The sequence below is a fragment of the Poromitra crassiceps genome (assembly GCF_964638095.1).
Source record: "Poromitra crassiceps genome assembly, chromosome: 9".
NCBI classification, from domain to species: domain Eukaryota; kingdom Metazoa; phylum Chordata; class Actinopteri; order Beryciformes; family Melamphaidae; genus Poromitra; species Poromitra crassiceps.
In genome coordinates this window covers 32,029,177-32,045,196 of record NC_139630.1, presented here as the reverse complement: position 1 = coordinate 32,045,196, position 16,020 = coordinate 32,029,177, and the positions used below count along the sequence as shown (strand labels likewise).

The 16,020-nt window shown below is 46.4% G+C and overlaps 1 protein-coding gene across 1 annotated transcript in view; it reads right to left on the bottom strand.

Moving 5' to 3' along the window:
* Nucleotides 1–2,013: 2,013 nt before the first annotated feature.
* The window catches only part of myo6a (myosin VIa), a 188,705-nt gene continuing 174,698 nt past the window's right edge, over nucleotides 2,014–16,020 (bottom strand). Inside the window, exons 33-34 of the mRNA XM_083642594.1 lie at nucleotides 9,517–9,741; nucleotides 2,014–4,870 (exon numbers count right to left, since the gene is read on the bottom strand). Of these exons, the coding sequence (XP_083498720.1) occupies nucleotides 4,671–4,870; nucleotides 9,517–9,741 (425 nt within the window). The 3' untranslated portion in view covers nucleotides 2,014–4,670. The remainder of the gene's footprint in view (nucleotides 4,871–9,516; nucleotides 9,742–16,020) is intronic.

The window sequence follows — 16,020 nt, the reverse complement described above, 5'->3', positions numbered from 1 at the left end:
TTGTGTGTGTTGATAGATCCAAAACGTCATTGTCGCTGTACATATCATGTAAATAGCTGATCGTTGTTCTTGCTTACAACAGAGCTATTTGTGTTCATCCTGCTAACTGCAATTTGGATATTTATATAATATTTTTTGTTTTTCTCATCATTGAAATGTTACATGGTCATTTATGCGTTCGGTGAGTTTCATGACCCATAGTTTAATTTTGAAAATACATACAATACAGTCTGACAAAGCAATTGTTTTCATTCCTAAAGAGAAAAAGAAATCCTTGTTTGCAGGTCATTGGGTTTGGTCAGAAGACGTCATCGTCAGTTGAGCCTGGACGTGATAGGATCAAGATGAATGAAGAGGAGAGCTGCGTTGAGTGAAACATGGAATGCATTTATTCATGTTAGAGAGATCAGCGTTAGAAAAAGGACAGTGGAAAAAGGGCAGTGCTTTCCCAGGAATGATTGTAACGCGTGTGGAGAGACAGATCAGACCAGACGCCAGACATTTTCTACATCTGAGGACATCTTCCAGGGAGTCCCTCTGGCTCATCATTCAATAGTTTGGGTGTTAGCTGAAGAAACGCATCAGCACATGGCCCCTTTACACCTGGCATTAAAACACACCCATCCTTTAAATGTGACATGACGCGTCTTGGGTTCATTTGAGACTGGATTTCATGCATTTTTGCCAAGGGGCAACCCTCCATGCTGAAAAACGAAGCCGATGCGGAAGTGCCTTAAAGCCCCCCTCCAGTGGATGTTTCTGAGTCATGCCCCGACAATGTTAATGAGCCACACTGCTCACCATTTTCTGCTCAAGTTAAAAAATGTAAGTTAGTTGATAAAATGGACGATGATGTACAACTCAATGGAACGCTATAGTCATACGTAATAATACGATTCTGACTGAGGACGAGCTGACGTGTTAACTAGCTAGCTAGCTGTTAGCTACGTCAGCTAAGCGAACCACGTTCGCTGGGTTCAAAATGCCACTGGTTGACTAAAGCATTTTGCTTGTTAACCCTTCTGAGTCACGCTCTTCCCAATAGGGGCATCAGCTTTGAAATCCGTTGGCGGTTGGTGAGATGCTTTATGGAGGCGGGTATACCGTTTCCGGCGTAACTTGAGCTGTTTTTCTGGGCGTATCTCCTCTGTGAATCACAGAATCGGATGACGTGCGACTATACAACATTGCGCTCATAGAAGGCTCAGAACATTTTAAATAGAAGACTGCCCATTAAACAGGTAGAACAACTGACTGGAGGGGGGCGTTAAACTTGCATTCTATCTAATGGCAATCAGGCTGCAAAAAGAAGTCTGATTGTATGGAAGTCAATGTCAAAATGACACCTCACTTGATTGCAGTAAACACTTTCCTAATGAGTTTATGGTCTTAATTGCTAGTTACTATAGTCTTCTTCAATACAGCCTGATGTTCATTTTGTAAATGATGATCACATTTAGAGTCAAATAGAGCAGATTATGCTATGAGGCGTGATTGACATGTCGCCTGTCCAGTGATTGCGCAGCTCGTCGATCGTGGACCAATAGCAGGAGGCTCTGTGGGAAACTGGTCTTACAGCTACAGTAGCTGCTTCTCTAAATAACCAAGATGGCGACGTTCAAAATGCCAAACTCGAGGCTTCAAAACAGGAATCCACAAATCAATGGGTGATGTCATGCTAGTTACGTCCATGAATGCCATGTGTAAAGGGGTCAGGTGGTTTGCAGGGAGATAGATCCTCGTGCGTGGGCGTGGCCTCTCGCCAGTGCAGAGCGGAGCGTCAATGGAACGGAAAGCTTGGGAACAAACTGAAGACTCAACAGCTTCAGGTGAGGAGCGCAGGTCTAGACTCAACAGCTTCAGGTGAGGAGCGCAGGTCTAGACTCAACAGCTTCAGGTGAGGAGCGCAGGTCTAGACTCAACAGCTTCAGGTGAGGAGCGCAGGTCTAGACTCAACAGCTTCAGGTGAGGAGCACAGGTCTAGACTCAACAGCTTCAGGTGAGGAACGCAGGTCTAGACTCAACAGCTTCAGGTGAGGAGCGCAGGTCTAGACTCAACAGCTTCAGGTGAGGAGCGCAGGTCTAGACTCAACAGCTTCAGGTGAGGAGCGCAGGTCTAGACTCAACAGCTTCAGGTGAGGAGCGCAGGTCTAGACTCAACAGCTTCGGGTGAGGAGCGCAGGTCTAGACTCAACAGCTTCAGGTGAGGAGCGCAGGTCGAGCGTCACAACAGATTGTCTATATAGTGTGTATGTACATGGCAAAGGATGCACCCTTTTTCTTAGCTTAGTTTGCGTGAATTATTGCTTTAATTAACAATCTCACATGCCCAAACCACTGGAGTAGAAAGTGTACTTTAAAAAATAAATGTGTACATTCCAGTTGGAATAATCTTACTCTTTGTCACACAAACCTGCTGTATATAAAATATTCAGTGTTGCATGAATGTTCCAGTTCAACGTTGAGTACCAGTGCATTATTGTACAAGCTTGACGAGTAGCTTCTCACAGATCAAACAATTTCCATCTTTACAGGTCACTTACTCATATCTTGGATCAAAATATTTCTTAAAACAAGTGAAACAATCTGACCAAGGGTTTGGAAAATGTCATTTGTTTGGATAATTTTCTGTGAAACAAATGGACAAGTGGAGTGACTCACCTTACTCAATATATTATATAATGAAAATCCTTAAAGCAAGTGAAACTGCTTTGTTTTCTCACCACTAGGGCTGGGTATCATTTAAAAAATGACAATACCAGTAACAATACCAGTACCCTTAAAGTGATACCGATACCAATAGAGTACTTATTCGATACCTTATTTTTTTAGCCATACTTTTGAACGTTTTGGTGGCATCTTGACACACTGAACTGCCAACTCCATCACATACACTGTGACTTCTTCACCACCACAGACTGTATGCGTTGTAGCTGCTGCGGTAGTGGACCAATCACACGTCGCATTAAATGAATGCTTGCGGTGATTGGCCAAACCATACAAATTGTCATTTCTTTCTAGATCTGTGTACAAAAAGGATTGAATGCAGGTACCGTTAGTTACTACTTGCTACTGGGTTATTTCAGTCGATACCTTAAAGGTAACAAGTACCGATACCCAGCCCTACTCAGCACAGGGCAGATTACTTTTCCTTGTCTTAAGAAGACAAAAAATGTGACATTAATGACTTGTTATAACTCGCTCAGTCCATGGGAAGTGTCTCAGGAGTTGCATAAGTTACTGTTAGTCCACACGTTCTGTTCCTACAACGATGCTCGACAAGCCAAGACAGGCGGCAAATTAAGAAAAAGAAAACACATGATCGTGAAGCTGAATTACGCTTGTGGCCAAAAACCGACCGCTGGCTTCAGCGAGCAAAGGTAAAGGTATTTCGGACTGTTCTCATTAGCTTTACATATTTAATCACACATAATGAGGAAAACCAAACAGGAATCACGATATGAACAAATCAACAATGTCTCAAGTTACATTCGGTTGGAAGAAAGACAAAAGGTTAAAAGAAATGTGGTCATTATGAAATATGTGACTTCATTAGAAGTGCAGTCATGTGACTTAATTAGGAGTGCAGTCATGTGACTTAATTAGGAGTGCAGTCTGAAGGAATCATCTGGAGACAACCTGACGGAGAGAACGATGAGAGCTGACAACTCCTTGTGCAAGTATCGCCCTGTAGGAACTACACCTAGACAATGTAAACAGCAGATTTTAAGTTTGCGTAGGATCACCAGCTAGCTGCTAAGATGGAAGAGACACACCGGCGAGCCTTCGGTGTAATCAGGAATGCATAATTATAAACAAGTATGAATTAATAAAAGTAAAACACGTCTTTTTTTCCAGAGCACCTGGGCGCAGACAAAATGGGGGGACCTCCGCACAGAGGTAACCTCACTCAGCAGCGGAGCCTCGCTCGACTTGCTTGCTTGGAGCTCGGGGGAGTCTGCCGGGCGACCGCCTGCTTGTGGCTCCGCAAGTAAAACAACTTGGTTGGGCTTAGGCAAGTAAAACAACTTGGTTGGGTTTAGGCAAGTAGTTAAAACAACTTGGTTGAGGTTAGGGTTCTGGTTTGGGTTAGGCTTAATAACAAATACCTTATGTGAATTTGGACACGGTCGGAGCCGAACTCAGGCCTCCGGCATTAAATAATGAAAGGCGTGTGTTTTTTAACTCCTCCGCCATCGCAGACCGCTGCACCCTCCGTGCGGAGGTCCCGCCATTTTGTCTGCGCCCCAGGTCCCGCTCTCTTTTTTGGGGAGGCAGCTTTGAAAAAGTCCTACTTCTCAGCAATTAAACCCTGTTAAAGTAGTTTTTAAGGCCTCGTAGTTACAACTGCAGAAATATCGCAGAAAATATAATTCCTTGGAAAACAAGCGGATCTGATCGGTATGATTTTTTTCCTGCATAGGGTTCAATGCAAAGCTTCCCTGCCCTCGCCCCCCTTTCGAGGGCCCGGAAGCCAACAAGAATGACAACGTGAATGATAACGACAACAAAAAAGAAGACAAAAGGACAATTAAGAAAAAAACGCTGTTCACTTGAACACCCCGCAGTCAGAACCTGGCGTGGGGCGCCCCGGACCCCCCACCCCCCACCCAGGTTGACCGGTGCATTCGTCCCTTTGTGGTGTTAGCGAGAAGACGGCCGCTGCCTGCTCATTTGAAGGTGCTCTGCAGCATGGCCGTGGCGTAGGTGGGGCGCGCCTGCCGGCTCTCGATGGCGCTGCGGAGGTACTGCACGCCGCCGCAGCGCTCCCAGATCTCCTCAAACTGCCGGGGCAGGATCTCCGCCCCCCTCTTCCTCGTCAGGCCCGTCTCCTCCAGGCTCAGCTCGCACATCTCCATGTCGTCCTTCCCTGCAGGAAGACATTTATAAGTACAAGTTTACTGTATAGACTTGAGTCGCACTTCCACTAAGTCGCACACACGGAGACTTGAGACTTGACTTGAGACTCGTCCTCAAAAGACTTGAGACTCTACTCGGACTTGTGAACAATCTTTTTTTTTTTGCACAGTAACATTAAGGACATGTGCTCTGCCACTCGTGCTGACCATTTCAGTCGAGCAAAGGGAAATCAAACCAAATATATAGTTATTAACGTTTTTTTTTGTATGTATAGATGCTGTATTTACTTAGAACGATTAAATGTTCTTCACAGTTAGTTATCTTTATACGGTAGTTATTCTATATAGATGGAGTGCGATGAAATGTTTACGGCGCAGGTCAGTTTGGTGCCGCGGTGTGATGGAACATGGAGGGAGCAGATTAAAAAATGTGAGCTTTTGATATGAGAGCAGAGATGAAAAGATATGAAACTTTAATTCCTTGTGGGAGAACGGCATCACCCCGGGCTGATGATGCACAACGGCTCGATCACAGGCTTCTCAGATAAAAGCCTGTCATTCTTTCTTGCTAGGATAGATGGAATGACTGATCAATAGACCTGTCACCATGTCAGGATCCTCAACATTTATTATCTGCGAGTGCGACCATCCAGCTCTAGAAGTCACTCTATAGAGAGCCAAAGTGGAACGTCACTACCTGCTTCAGCACATGTACCAGAGATCTTCATCCGCCATTTATTTTCGCATAGACATTCCCATAGACAAAGTGACGTTCACTTTGCCTCTCTATGAGGAGTGATGATTGGTTAAGGTTTAGGCATGAGGTGTGATGATTGGTTAAGGTTTAGGCATGAGGAGTGATGATTGGTTGGGTTTAGGCATGAGGAGTGATGATGATTGGTTAAGGTTTAGGCATGAGGAGTCATGATTGGTTAGGTTTAGGCATGAGGTGTGATGATTGGTTAAGGTTTAAGCATGAGGAGTGATGATTGGTTAAGGTTTAGGCATGAGGTGTGATGATTGGTTAAGGTTTAGGCATGAGGAGTGATGATTGGTTAAGGTTTAGGCATGAGGAGTGATGATTGGTTAAGGTTTAGGCATGAGGAGTGATGATTGGTTAAGGTTTAGGCATGAGGAGTGATGATTGGTTAAGGTTTAGGCATGAGGAGTGATGATGATTGGGTTAAGGCAGGGGTGGGCAATTATTTTTCATGGGGGGCCACATGAGAAACCCAGATTGTTGCTGGGGGCCGAACAAATATTGTCATGCCGTAACCCAGGAACTTTGATGATAGAGAGGACCACAAAAAAATGTCCTCGCTACCAGAGCGGTTTAGAGGAATACCTCATTTTAAATTAACAGTTGTGTGATGTCATTATTCAGTCTTAAACACCAATATTTGATCCTTTTCTCACTCACTCCTATGTCATTAACTTTTTTGACCACCTGCCAATATGGCTGCTATATTTTATAGTTACCAGCCAATTAGAATTTCCACTAGCCAAAATGTTTTTCTTTAAATAAACCAGAATATGAGTGTGTTAATTTAAGCATAAGTATCAGTAAGTGGCCCGGGATTCTCAAAGCCTGTGTTGAGGGTCACACAAACAAAAATGCACTCTTGAAGCTAAATAAATCCAAAACCAACAAGTTAATTATTTCCATTTTTACTTCAAAGTAGAACAGTCATTTCTTACACATGAGATTACTTTTAGCCTTTTAGTCATAAAGATTATTGAAAGATATTCCATACCAGACTGAAATGTTATAACAGAAGTGGAGTATTGGCCAGAATGACATGAACATTTGGACACTTATTCAGCAGGTACCTTGCATGTTGCATTCAGGTGCACTGTAAAAATTTTTTTTTTTTTTTTTGCAATTCCAGCGCGGGCCGCACAGGGGGCGCTCGCGGGCCGCATGTGGCCCGCGGGCCGCCGTTTGCCCAGGTCTGGGTTAAGGTTTAGGCATGAGGAGTGATGATTGGTTGGGTTAAGGTTTAGGCATGAGGAGTGATGATTGGTTGGGTTAAGGTTTAGGCATGAGGTGTGATGATTGGTTACGGTTTAGGCATGAGGAGTGATGATTGGTTAAGGTTTAGGCATGAGGAGTGATGATTGGTTGGGTTTAGGCATGAGGAGTGATGATGATTGGTTAAGGTTTAGGCATGAGGAGTCATGATTGGTTGGGTTTAGGCATGAGGTGTGATGATTGGTTAAGGTTTAGGCATGAGGAGTCATGATCGGTTAGGTTTAGTCACGAGGTGTGATGATTGGTTAAGGTTTAGGCATGAGGAGTCATGATTGGTTAGGTTTAGTCATGAGGAGTGATGATTGGTTAAGGTTTAGGCATGAGGAGTGATGATTGGTTAAGGTTTAGGCATGAGGAGTGATGATTGGTTGGGTTTAGGCATGAGGAGTGATGATGATTGGTTAAGGTTTAGGCATGAGGAGTGATGATTGGTTAAGGTTTAGGCATGAGGAGTGATGATTGGTTGGGTTTAGGCATGAGGTGTGATGATTGGTTAAGGTTTAGGCATGAGGAGTGATGATTGGTTAGGTTTAGTCACGAGGAGTGATGATTGGTTGGGTTTAGGCATGAGGAGTGATGATGATTGGTTAAGGTTTAGTCACGAGGAGTGATGATTGGTTAAGGTTTAGGCATGAGGAGTCATGATTGGTTAGGTTTAGTCACAAGGAGTGATGATTGGTTGGGTTTAGGCATGAGGAGTGGTGATGATTGGTTAAGGTTTAGGCATGAGGAGTGATGATTGGTTAAGGTTTAGGCATGAGGAGTGATGATTGGTTTATGCTTCCCACACACTAGAGGATAAAAGGCCCGATTTAATGCCCGATTCCCCTCGGGGGGGGCGTGGCCCGATTCGAGGCTAGTCTCAACCGATTTTTTGTCAAAATAATTGTCAAGTGTCTGGTGTCAATAAATTATTGATTGAATCGGAGCCTGCCCGATCTCGAATCGGGCATATCAAACATGTTTGATATTTACGATGGCTGTCTCCCGACGGAACCCGCAATAGCCAATGAGAGCGAGCAGACCGGGACGCGTCGACGCATCATACCCGGATGTTAATGCAGCGCTACGAGTTGTGGCAACAGCAGTGCCATGTAGCTCCTCTCTCCCCAGCATCCTCACAGCTTAAAACAGGGTGGACAGCGGCGGATGGCTCTCCAAACATGTGCCGAGCGGAGCGGTTTGTTTGCTTCAAGGGAGTGGATATGCTGTAATATGAGCTCTCAGACAGGACGTTGTTTTAGCTCATTTTGCGAGGGTGTCCGCGCTGCTTGAAGTGGACCCGCCGCTCGGTGCATGTTTGGAGAGCCATCTGCTGTTGTCTGTGTGAAAAAATTGCGGTTTTGTGGGATATAAACAGCCTACAGTCTAGTTGCTGGAATCGCTGTGAGTCGGTACTTCAAACGGCTGGTGTGTGGTCTCGCAGTCTGGCCGAATCGTCTAGTGTGTGCGTTCAGGCGATTTTAATGTTAAAATCTGATGAAATTGTCCTTATGTCTGTGGTCTCTCATGTTTTTAAAATCGGTTAAGATTTGAAAATCCTCTAGTGTGTAGGCAGCATAAGGTTTAGGCATGAGGAGTGATGATTGGTTGGGTTTAGGCATGAGGAGTGATGATGATTGGTTAAGGTTTAGGCATGAGGAGTCATGATTGGTTAGGTTTAGTCATGAGGAGTGATGATTGGTTGGGCTTAGGCATGAGGAGTCATGATTGGTTAGGTTTAGTCACGAGGAGTGATGATTGGTTGGGTTTAGGCATTAGGAGTGATGATGATTGGTTAAGGTTTAGGCATGAGGTGTGATGATTGGTTAAGGTTTAGGCATGAGGAGTGATGATTGGTTAAGGTTTAGGCATGAGGAGTGATGATTGGTTAAGGTTTAGGCATGAGGAGTGATGATTGGTTAAGGTTTAGGCATGATGAGTGATGATTGGTTGCGTTTAGTCACGAGGAGTGATGATTCGGGGGTAAGCCAATAAGAAGCGCCCTCATCCTGCATTTTGGAAATTCGTGGTGGGGTGTGAGTGAGAATGCATGAACGCGTGGATGCATGTGCGTATGTGGTCGCAGCTATTGTGAATTTGCACTTGTTGTATTGACATGTCGCTTTTTTTCAACTTCTCCACCCTGCCTCCTCCCTTATCTCCTTTCCTCCCTTCCTGGCCGTACTCCTTTCTTCCCTTGATTCCTCCTTGCTTCCTTCCTTCTGACACTCACTTCCTTGAAACCCTGTCTTATCCTTCTCTCTCCTTCACTTCATTCCTTCTTCCCTACTTCACTCAATCTTTAATCTTTCCTCCCTCCTCCCCGCCCCCTCACACCCAGCCCGTGCACTGACCCCGCCCCCTCACACCCAGCCCGTGGCACTGACCCCGCCCCCTCACACCCATCCCGTGCACTGACCCCGCCCCCTCACACCCAGCCCGTGCACTGAGCCCGCCCCCTCACACCCAGCCCGTGCACTGACCCCGCCCCCTCACACCCAGCCCGTGCACTGACCCCGCCCCCTCACACCCAGCCCGTGCACTGACCCCGCCCCCTCACACCCAGCCCGTGCACTGACCCCGCCCCCTCACACCCAGCCCGTGCACTGACCCCGCCCCCTCACACCCAGCCCGTGCACTGACCTGCCACCAGCATGATGGGGTGTTTATCCGGGTGCAGCTCCATCTGCCGTGCGATCCAGGGCCCGTCGAAGTGAGCGTACCACCAGCCCTTCTTCTTGTTCTGGGGGTCTTTGTACTGGTCGCCCGGCCGGATGAACGGGATGCGGAAGTACCGCTGCTGCCGGTTCATGGCCACCTCGTGCTGCCGCGCAGGGATGGGCGGGGCCGGGTTCTGCTGTGCTGAAGCTTGATTGGACAGAGAGAATATTAGGCGGCTTCCCCAGACAAATCAAGTCAAGTGACTATGTTCACTTTTTTAATATCGCTAACAATTTACTTTCCAGCGGCCTTATTCCTGTGTCTTAACTACTGTACTGGAAAAGTATTGTTGAGACTTTCCAAAATCAATATAGTATTTTGTTTTTATTTTAAGTACACAATCATACTGTGCTTGTGCTGTGATCGTCTGCCTTCCAAAGAAGTCCTAAATTGGGAAATGCCAACTTCCTAGTAGGAGAAAGGACAATGAGTCCAGCTGGAATTCCAAGATTTCTCAACTTAAGTTTCTGAGCTGCAGAACCTGATGTCAAGTCAAACACGACGGCAAACACTGTAAATGCTACACAGCCTTACGTTAATATGTTTAAAATACTCTTATTACACATTTTGTTTTACGCAAATTTAATTTTCAGCATTGCATGACTTTACTTCTATCAAACAAACTGTGGTAAATGTTTTAACATACAATTTTGCCATTCTATTCCAATTAGCTAGCTAATAATAATAATAATAATAAAAAAAAAAGTTATATAAGAATAGACCAAAAACTAGTTTTTTTATAAAGTAAAGATTAACAAAATACAGCACGATAAATAGCCTAATGTTAGAATAAATAACATTGACATAACAGTCATTGTTGACCTAACAGTTCCAGGACTGAATTTCAGATTTAAAATTTTACACGGCTACTTTACTACAACTAGTTGCCTAAAACTTTACCACACTTCATTAAGTGCTTACACATTATTATGATGCATTTAGAATACTTGCATAGTACATAATATATACTGTATACTACACACTATATAGTATACTATATACACTATATAGTATAGTTACTACACAGGTTAACACACTGGAATAAGCGTAACCAAAAGTCTCAAACACTTGGAGCAGAGTAACCCGATCAGCCTCATCCTGGTAGAAATAAGTAACCATTGGTTCCTTATTGAAGCTTCATTCAATGGGAGACTTTTGGCCTGGCAGCTAGCATGAACATCTTTGCATGTAAACCGTTAGCCCCGCTGCAATGTGCTTTGATTGGGTTTGAATGGAAACACATCTCCATGAAAGCTCAGTCAGTAAGGGGACTACAGGCAGAGGGTCAGTAGATGACAGCAGTCTGATCAGAGGGGAGGGGATCAGGGCTACAAGAAGCATGGTAGATGTTTATGGGGCTTTCATACTCAACATATAAAACATGTACGGTGGAATTTGCGTGTCTCTACAAAGTGGAGCGTAAAATAAGGAGGTGATCTACGTGAGTAGGGGAAAGACAAGCCACAGCTCCCCCAGGCTTGCTGGATGACCCAACTGCAAAAACAGAGTCCATTTTAATAAGTCAGTTCATCTTCTGTTCAGTTTTGAAATCTGGAAATTCTTCAGGGGTTAGATCATTTCACTTGTTTCCAGTGCAACTCAGCGCGTTACAATAACTTTGTTCAAAACAGGTTACGGGACATTCTATTTTAATATCTCTTTTTGTCAATTAAATTGTTTTCGCAGCTCCCCAAGTTTGATGCACAACAACATAAACAATAAGAGCAGTCAGTTTGAAATTGAAAAGTAGTGAGAATCGAAATGATTGAAGTAGAGCGGTCGCCAGTCAGATTCCAGATCAGGATTTTTTTTTTTCCTTTTTCGGATCCCCCCCAATTTTCTCCCCAATTGTACTTGGCCAATTTCCCCCTGCTGCCCCGGTCGCTGCTCCACCCTTAGCCCCATAACATGACCCTGTTATTGTACTCCGATATTATCGTACAGCAGTGAGCGTTCGATTCGTCAATGAGTGGGAAACGCTGTTCAAAAAGCTCTCCTACCCGTATCCGACGTCCGATTGCAGATCCGAAGATATGATAGTCCCCCTACTGAAGCCAGTAATTTGACCGACGCTGTTAAAATGATACTGCTGCTGAAACCACCGTTTAGAAGCAGTCTTTCCACAGCCTGTGCTGAATTTACAGCAGGGTGTGTTTGATCTCACTATCATGGTGCACTGCTTGCACGCGGCGAGCAAACAACACATGCAGTCACACGGAGACGGCGGCTGTCAGTGATCAACGCAAATCCAGCGCACCTGGGAAGTAAAACATGTCATGAAATACTCAAACTCCCAAGGTTCCTGTCGGCACTAGGAAGCTTCTCCTGTCCTCAGTACGGCACAGGCTGTGGAAAGACTGCTTCTAAACGGTTGTTTCACGCAGCAGTATCATTTTAACAGCTCCGGTCAAATTACTGGCTTCACTAGGGTTACGATCATATCTTCGGATCTACAATCGGACGTCGGATACGGGTAGGAGAGCTTTTTGAACAGCGTTTCCCACTCATTGACGAATTGAATGCTGTGTGATGCTCACTGCTGTACGAGAATATCGGAATACAGTAGCAGGGTCACGTTATGGGGCTACTCCACCCTCTGCTGATCTGGGGAGAGCAGTAGACTAGCACCATGCTTCCTCCGACACATGCGCAGTTGCCAGCCGCTTCTTTTCACCTGAGAGCGGGGAGCTTCACCGGCAGGACATAGCATGCTATTCCCACCAGTTCCCTTCCCCCCGCCCCGAACAGGGGCCCCAACCGACCAGAGGCGGCGGCGCTAGTGCAGCGACCAGGACACATACCCTCAATCCGGCTTCCCACCCGCAGACACAGCCAATCGTGCCTGTATGGACGCCCGACCAAGCCCGAGGTAACACGGGGGCACAAACCTGCGACCCTCGTGTTAGGTAGGCAGGGAATCTACTGCAGATTATGAAGACATTTTAACACACGTTAACATTTCACGATGCCGTCCCGTGTTTCAAGAACGCGAACAAGTGAAATGATCTCGCGCACAGTGGAAACTCCACTTATTTGAACCCATTGATACCTGATGCAGCATTTGTGTGTATATCCCTTTAAGACCGCGGTTTGTGGTCTTAAAGGGATACACACACAAATGCTGCATCAGGTATCAATGGGTTAAAAATGATTTCAACACTGAATCCCAGACGAAACGCCTTGTTAAGATGAGGCATTCCCAGCGCATGAGAATGTAAAGCAGCCAGCATGTTACAGAGCCACACGGCAGCTCCACCAGCACCCACTAACTCACACCCACCACCTTCCCAAAGGCCAGGCAGCAGAAATGGGTGCTTTTGTCGACTGCACCCTTCCAGCCCAACACCTCACAGAAGAAAGAAACAAACGGAAAATCCCTCATCCGTCTAAAAACAATACATAAGTCAGCCATTATTTGTCTAGAGAAAGCAGCAAAAACAGAGAAATGTTCTTTGGAGAGGCACTTGAAAGCAACTCGCTCACAGCGCTACGTTTCCCCTGCCAGGTTGTTGATTACTATTTGTCCTGCAAACGCGCTGCTTCTCCGCCTCTCGGCTTCCAGCGCCGGAGCTATTGCAGCGACTCGACGGGGGGTCGAGGGCTGCATGGCTCCAGGATTCAAAGCTGAGAAAAACAAGGGGCTTTGTTGCTTTGGTTGTTTGTTGATATGTCAGGAATCTGCGCCAAGAGGAAGACAATACCGGCAGGGAACACGCTACCGATCCTAGCCGACCAAACCACAAGATATGATTTATTTATTTATCTGTGTCTGTATTTTTGTTTGCTGCATCAAATGACATATTGCTCTATCACGTCTCTAATATTTGATATCGGGCCAGTAACGATACCGTCCACAGCTTCAGAAAAAGTCTGGAAAACCTACAATGAAATGGCATTTTCTCAAGACACACGTTTATTCGTGTCATTGTTTCATTAATATACCCCAGAGTTTCCTATACCAGCCGTTCTCAACGTGGGGTCTGGGCACCACCAGGGGTCCTTGAGTTGTGAATCATTGTCCTCTACCAGACAACAGAAGCTTAAAGTTTCATCAGGCCGGTTTATCAAAGGGACATTGTTAAGTGTCCCATGAATAAATAAGTGCTGTGCTGGCAGGATTGCAGATGACCTCTGAGCACACGACCTATTTCAGCCCGTGCCCTCCGGTGGAGGCTACAGATCTTATCGTGCATTCCTTTATAACTGGGAACTGGTAATCTTACGGTTCAAAGGTCATGAGCTGGGACGCTGATGTCACCAGAGCTGGTATTTCCCATTCCAAACTCGTAGGAGCCTCAGCAGCCCCGACCTCAAAAATCCAAGATGGCTGCGCCGCGCAACAACAGTACGGTAGTTATAATCGTATAATCAGGGTTAGAGTTCTGACTCACAAAATTGGCAATCATAGCAGACTGGAGTACTGCCACTTTTAATGATTGATGTATTTATTGTTGGGAAGCACTGCTACAGTAGTGTCTCTGTCACCTCCAGGGAGGCAGGAGTGCTACAGTAGTGTCTCTGTAAGCTCCAGGGAGGCAGGAGTGCTACCATAGTGTCTCTGTCTCTGTCACCTCCAGGGAGGCAGGAGTGCTACAGTGTCTCTGTCTCTGTAACCTCCAGGGAGGCAGGAGTGCTACAGTGTCTCTGTCTCTGTAAGCTCCAGGGAGGCAGGAGTCCTACAGTAGTGTCTCTGTAAGCTCCAGGGAGGCAGGAGTGCTACAGTAGTGTCTCTGTCTCTGTAACCTCCAGGGAGGCAGGAGTGCTACAGTAGTGTCTCTGTAACCTCCAGGGAGGCAGGAGTGCTACAGTAGTGTCTCTGTATCTGTAACCTCCAGGGAGGCAGGAGTGCTACAGTAGTGTCTCTGTCTCTGTAACCTCCAGGGAGGCAGGAGTGCTACAGTAGTGTCTCTGTCTCTGTAACCTCCAGGGAGGTAGGAGTGCTACAGTAGTGTCTCTGTCTCTGTAACCTCCAGGGAGGCAGGAGTGCTACAGTAGTGTCTCTGTCTCTGTAACCTCCAGGGAGGTAGGAGTGCTACAGTAGTGTCTCTGTCTCTGTAACCTCCAGGGAGGCAGGAGTGCTACAGTAGTGTCTCTGTCTCTGTAACCTCCAGGGAGGTAGGAGTGCTACAGTAGTGTCTCTGTCTCTGTAACCTCCAGGGAGGCAGGAGTGCTACAGTAGTGTCTCTGTCTCTGTAACCTCCAGGGAGGTAGGAGTGCTACAGTAGTGTCTCTGTCTCTGTAACCTCCAGGGAGGCAGGAGTGCTACAGTAGTGTCTCTGTCTCTGTAACCTCCAGGGAGGCAGGAGTGCTACAGTGTCTCTGTCTCTGTAACCTCCAGGGAGGCAGGAGTGCTACAGTAGTGTCTCTGTAACCTCCAGGGAGGCAGGAGTGCTACAGTGTCTCTGTCTCTGTAACCTCCAGGGAGGCAGGAGTGCTACAGTGTCTCTGTCTCTGTAACCTCCAGGGAGGCAGGAGTGCTACAGTGTCTCTGTCTCTGTAACCTCCATGGAGGCAGGAGTGCTACAGTAGTGTCTCTGTCTCTGTAACCTCCAGGGAGGCAGGAGTGCTACAGTGTCTCTGTCTCTGTAACCTCCAGGGAGGCAGGAGTGCTACAGTGTCTCTGTCTCTGTAACCTCCAGGGTGGAAGGAGTGAACGTAGCTGAACATCCGCTTCCTTCCTGCGTGGATGGCACCTCCCTCGCCACATTTCTCCTCTTATCAACGCAGCGGGCCTTTTCCCCTCGCCACGCGTCAATGCGCGCGCCTCTCTGATCTCCAACCAAACAAAAGCAAGCAAAAAGTGCCATGAAAGCTTCGCCATTTGTGGCGGTATCAATAGCAGCCGTCTTTAAGAGCTCCTGAGAAATTACCTTGACTTTTCCTGCGGCTCGCCGTGAGAGCTGTCTGAGAGGCGTCTCACTAATAGGCAAGTGTTATGGTCGGGAGTGGGTGAAAAAGAGAAGGTTGTTGCCATAGAAATGCATCCATCCTCACCTCCATCCTCACCTCCGCAAACAAGGCCAAGAAAAGAAAGTTGTTTATGAGGCAGAGCGGCACACAGACACCCGGGTAAACAGCGCTCCGTTAGCATGGAGCAGGTGTTAACAGACACCCGGGTAAACAGCGCTCCGTTAGCATGGAGCAGGTGTTAACAGACACCCGGGTAAACAGCGCTCCGTTAGCATGGAGCAGGTGTTAACAGGGTTCCTACAATTTAATGAAAAGATTCCATCCTTTTTCCAGACCTTAATTTGTTTTGAAGGTTTTGTCTCGTGTTCAATATATATAGGGCTGTCAGCGTTAACGCGTTAATCGCGATGCGATTAAGGGCCGACCATAACACGTTTTTTTTTTAAATCGGGTTAATCGCATGCCGCTATTTTGTCACTTCGTCGCACCCGTACTTGTAGTCAAGCCGGTCGCAGC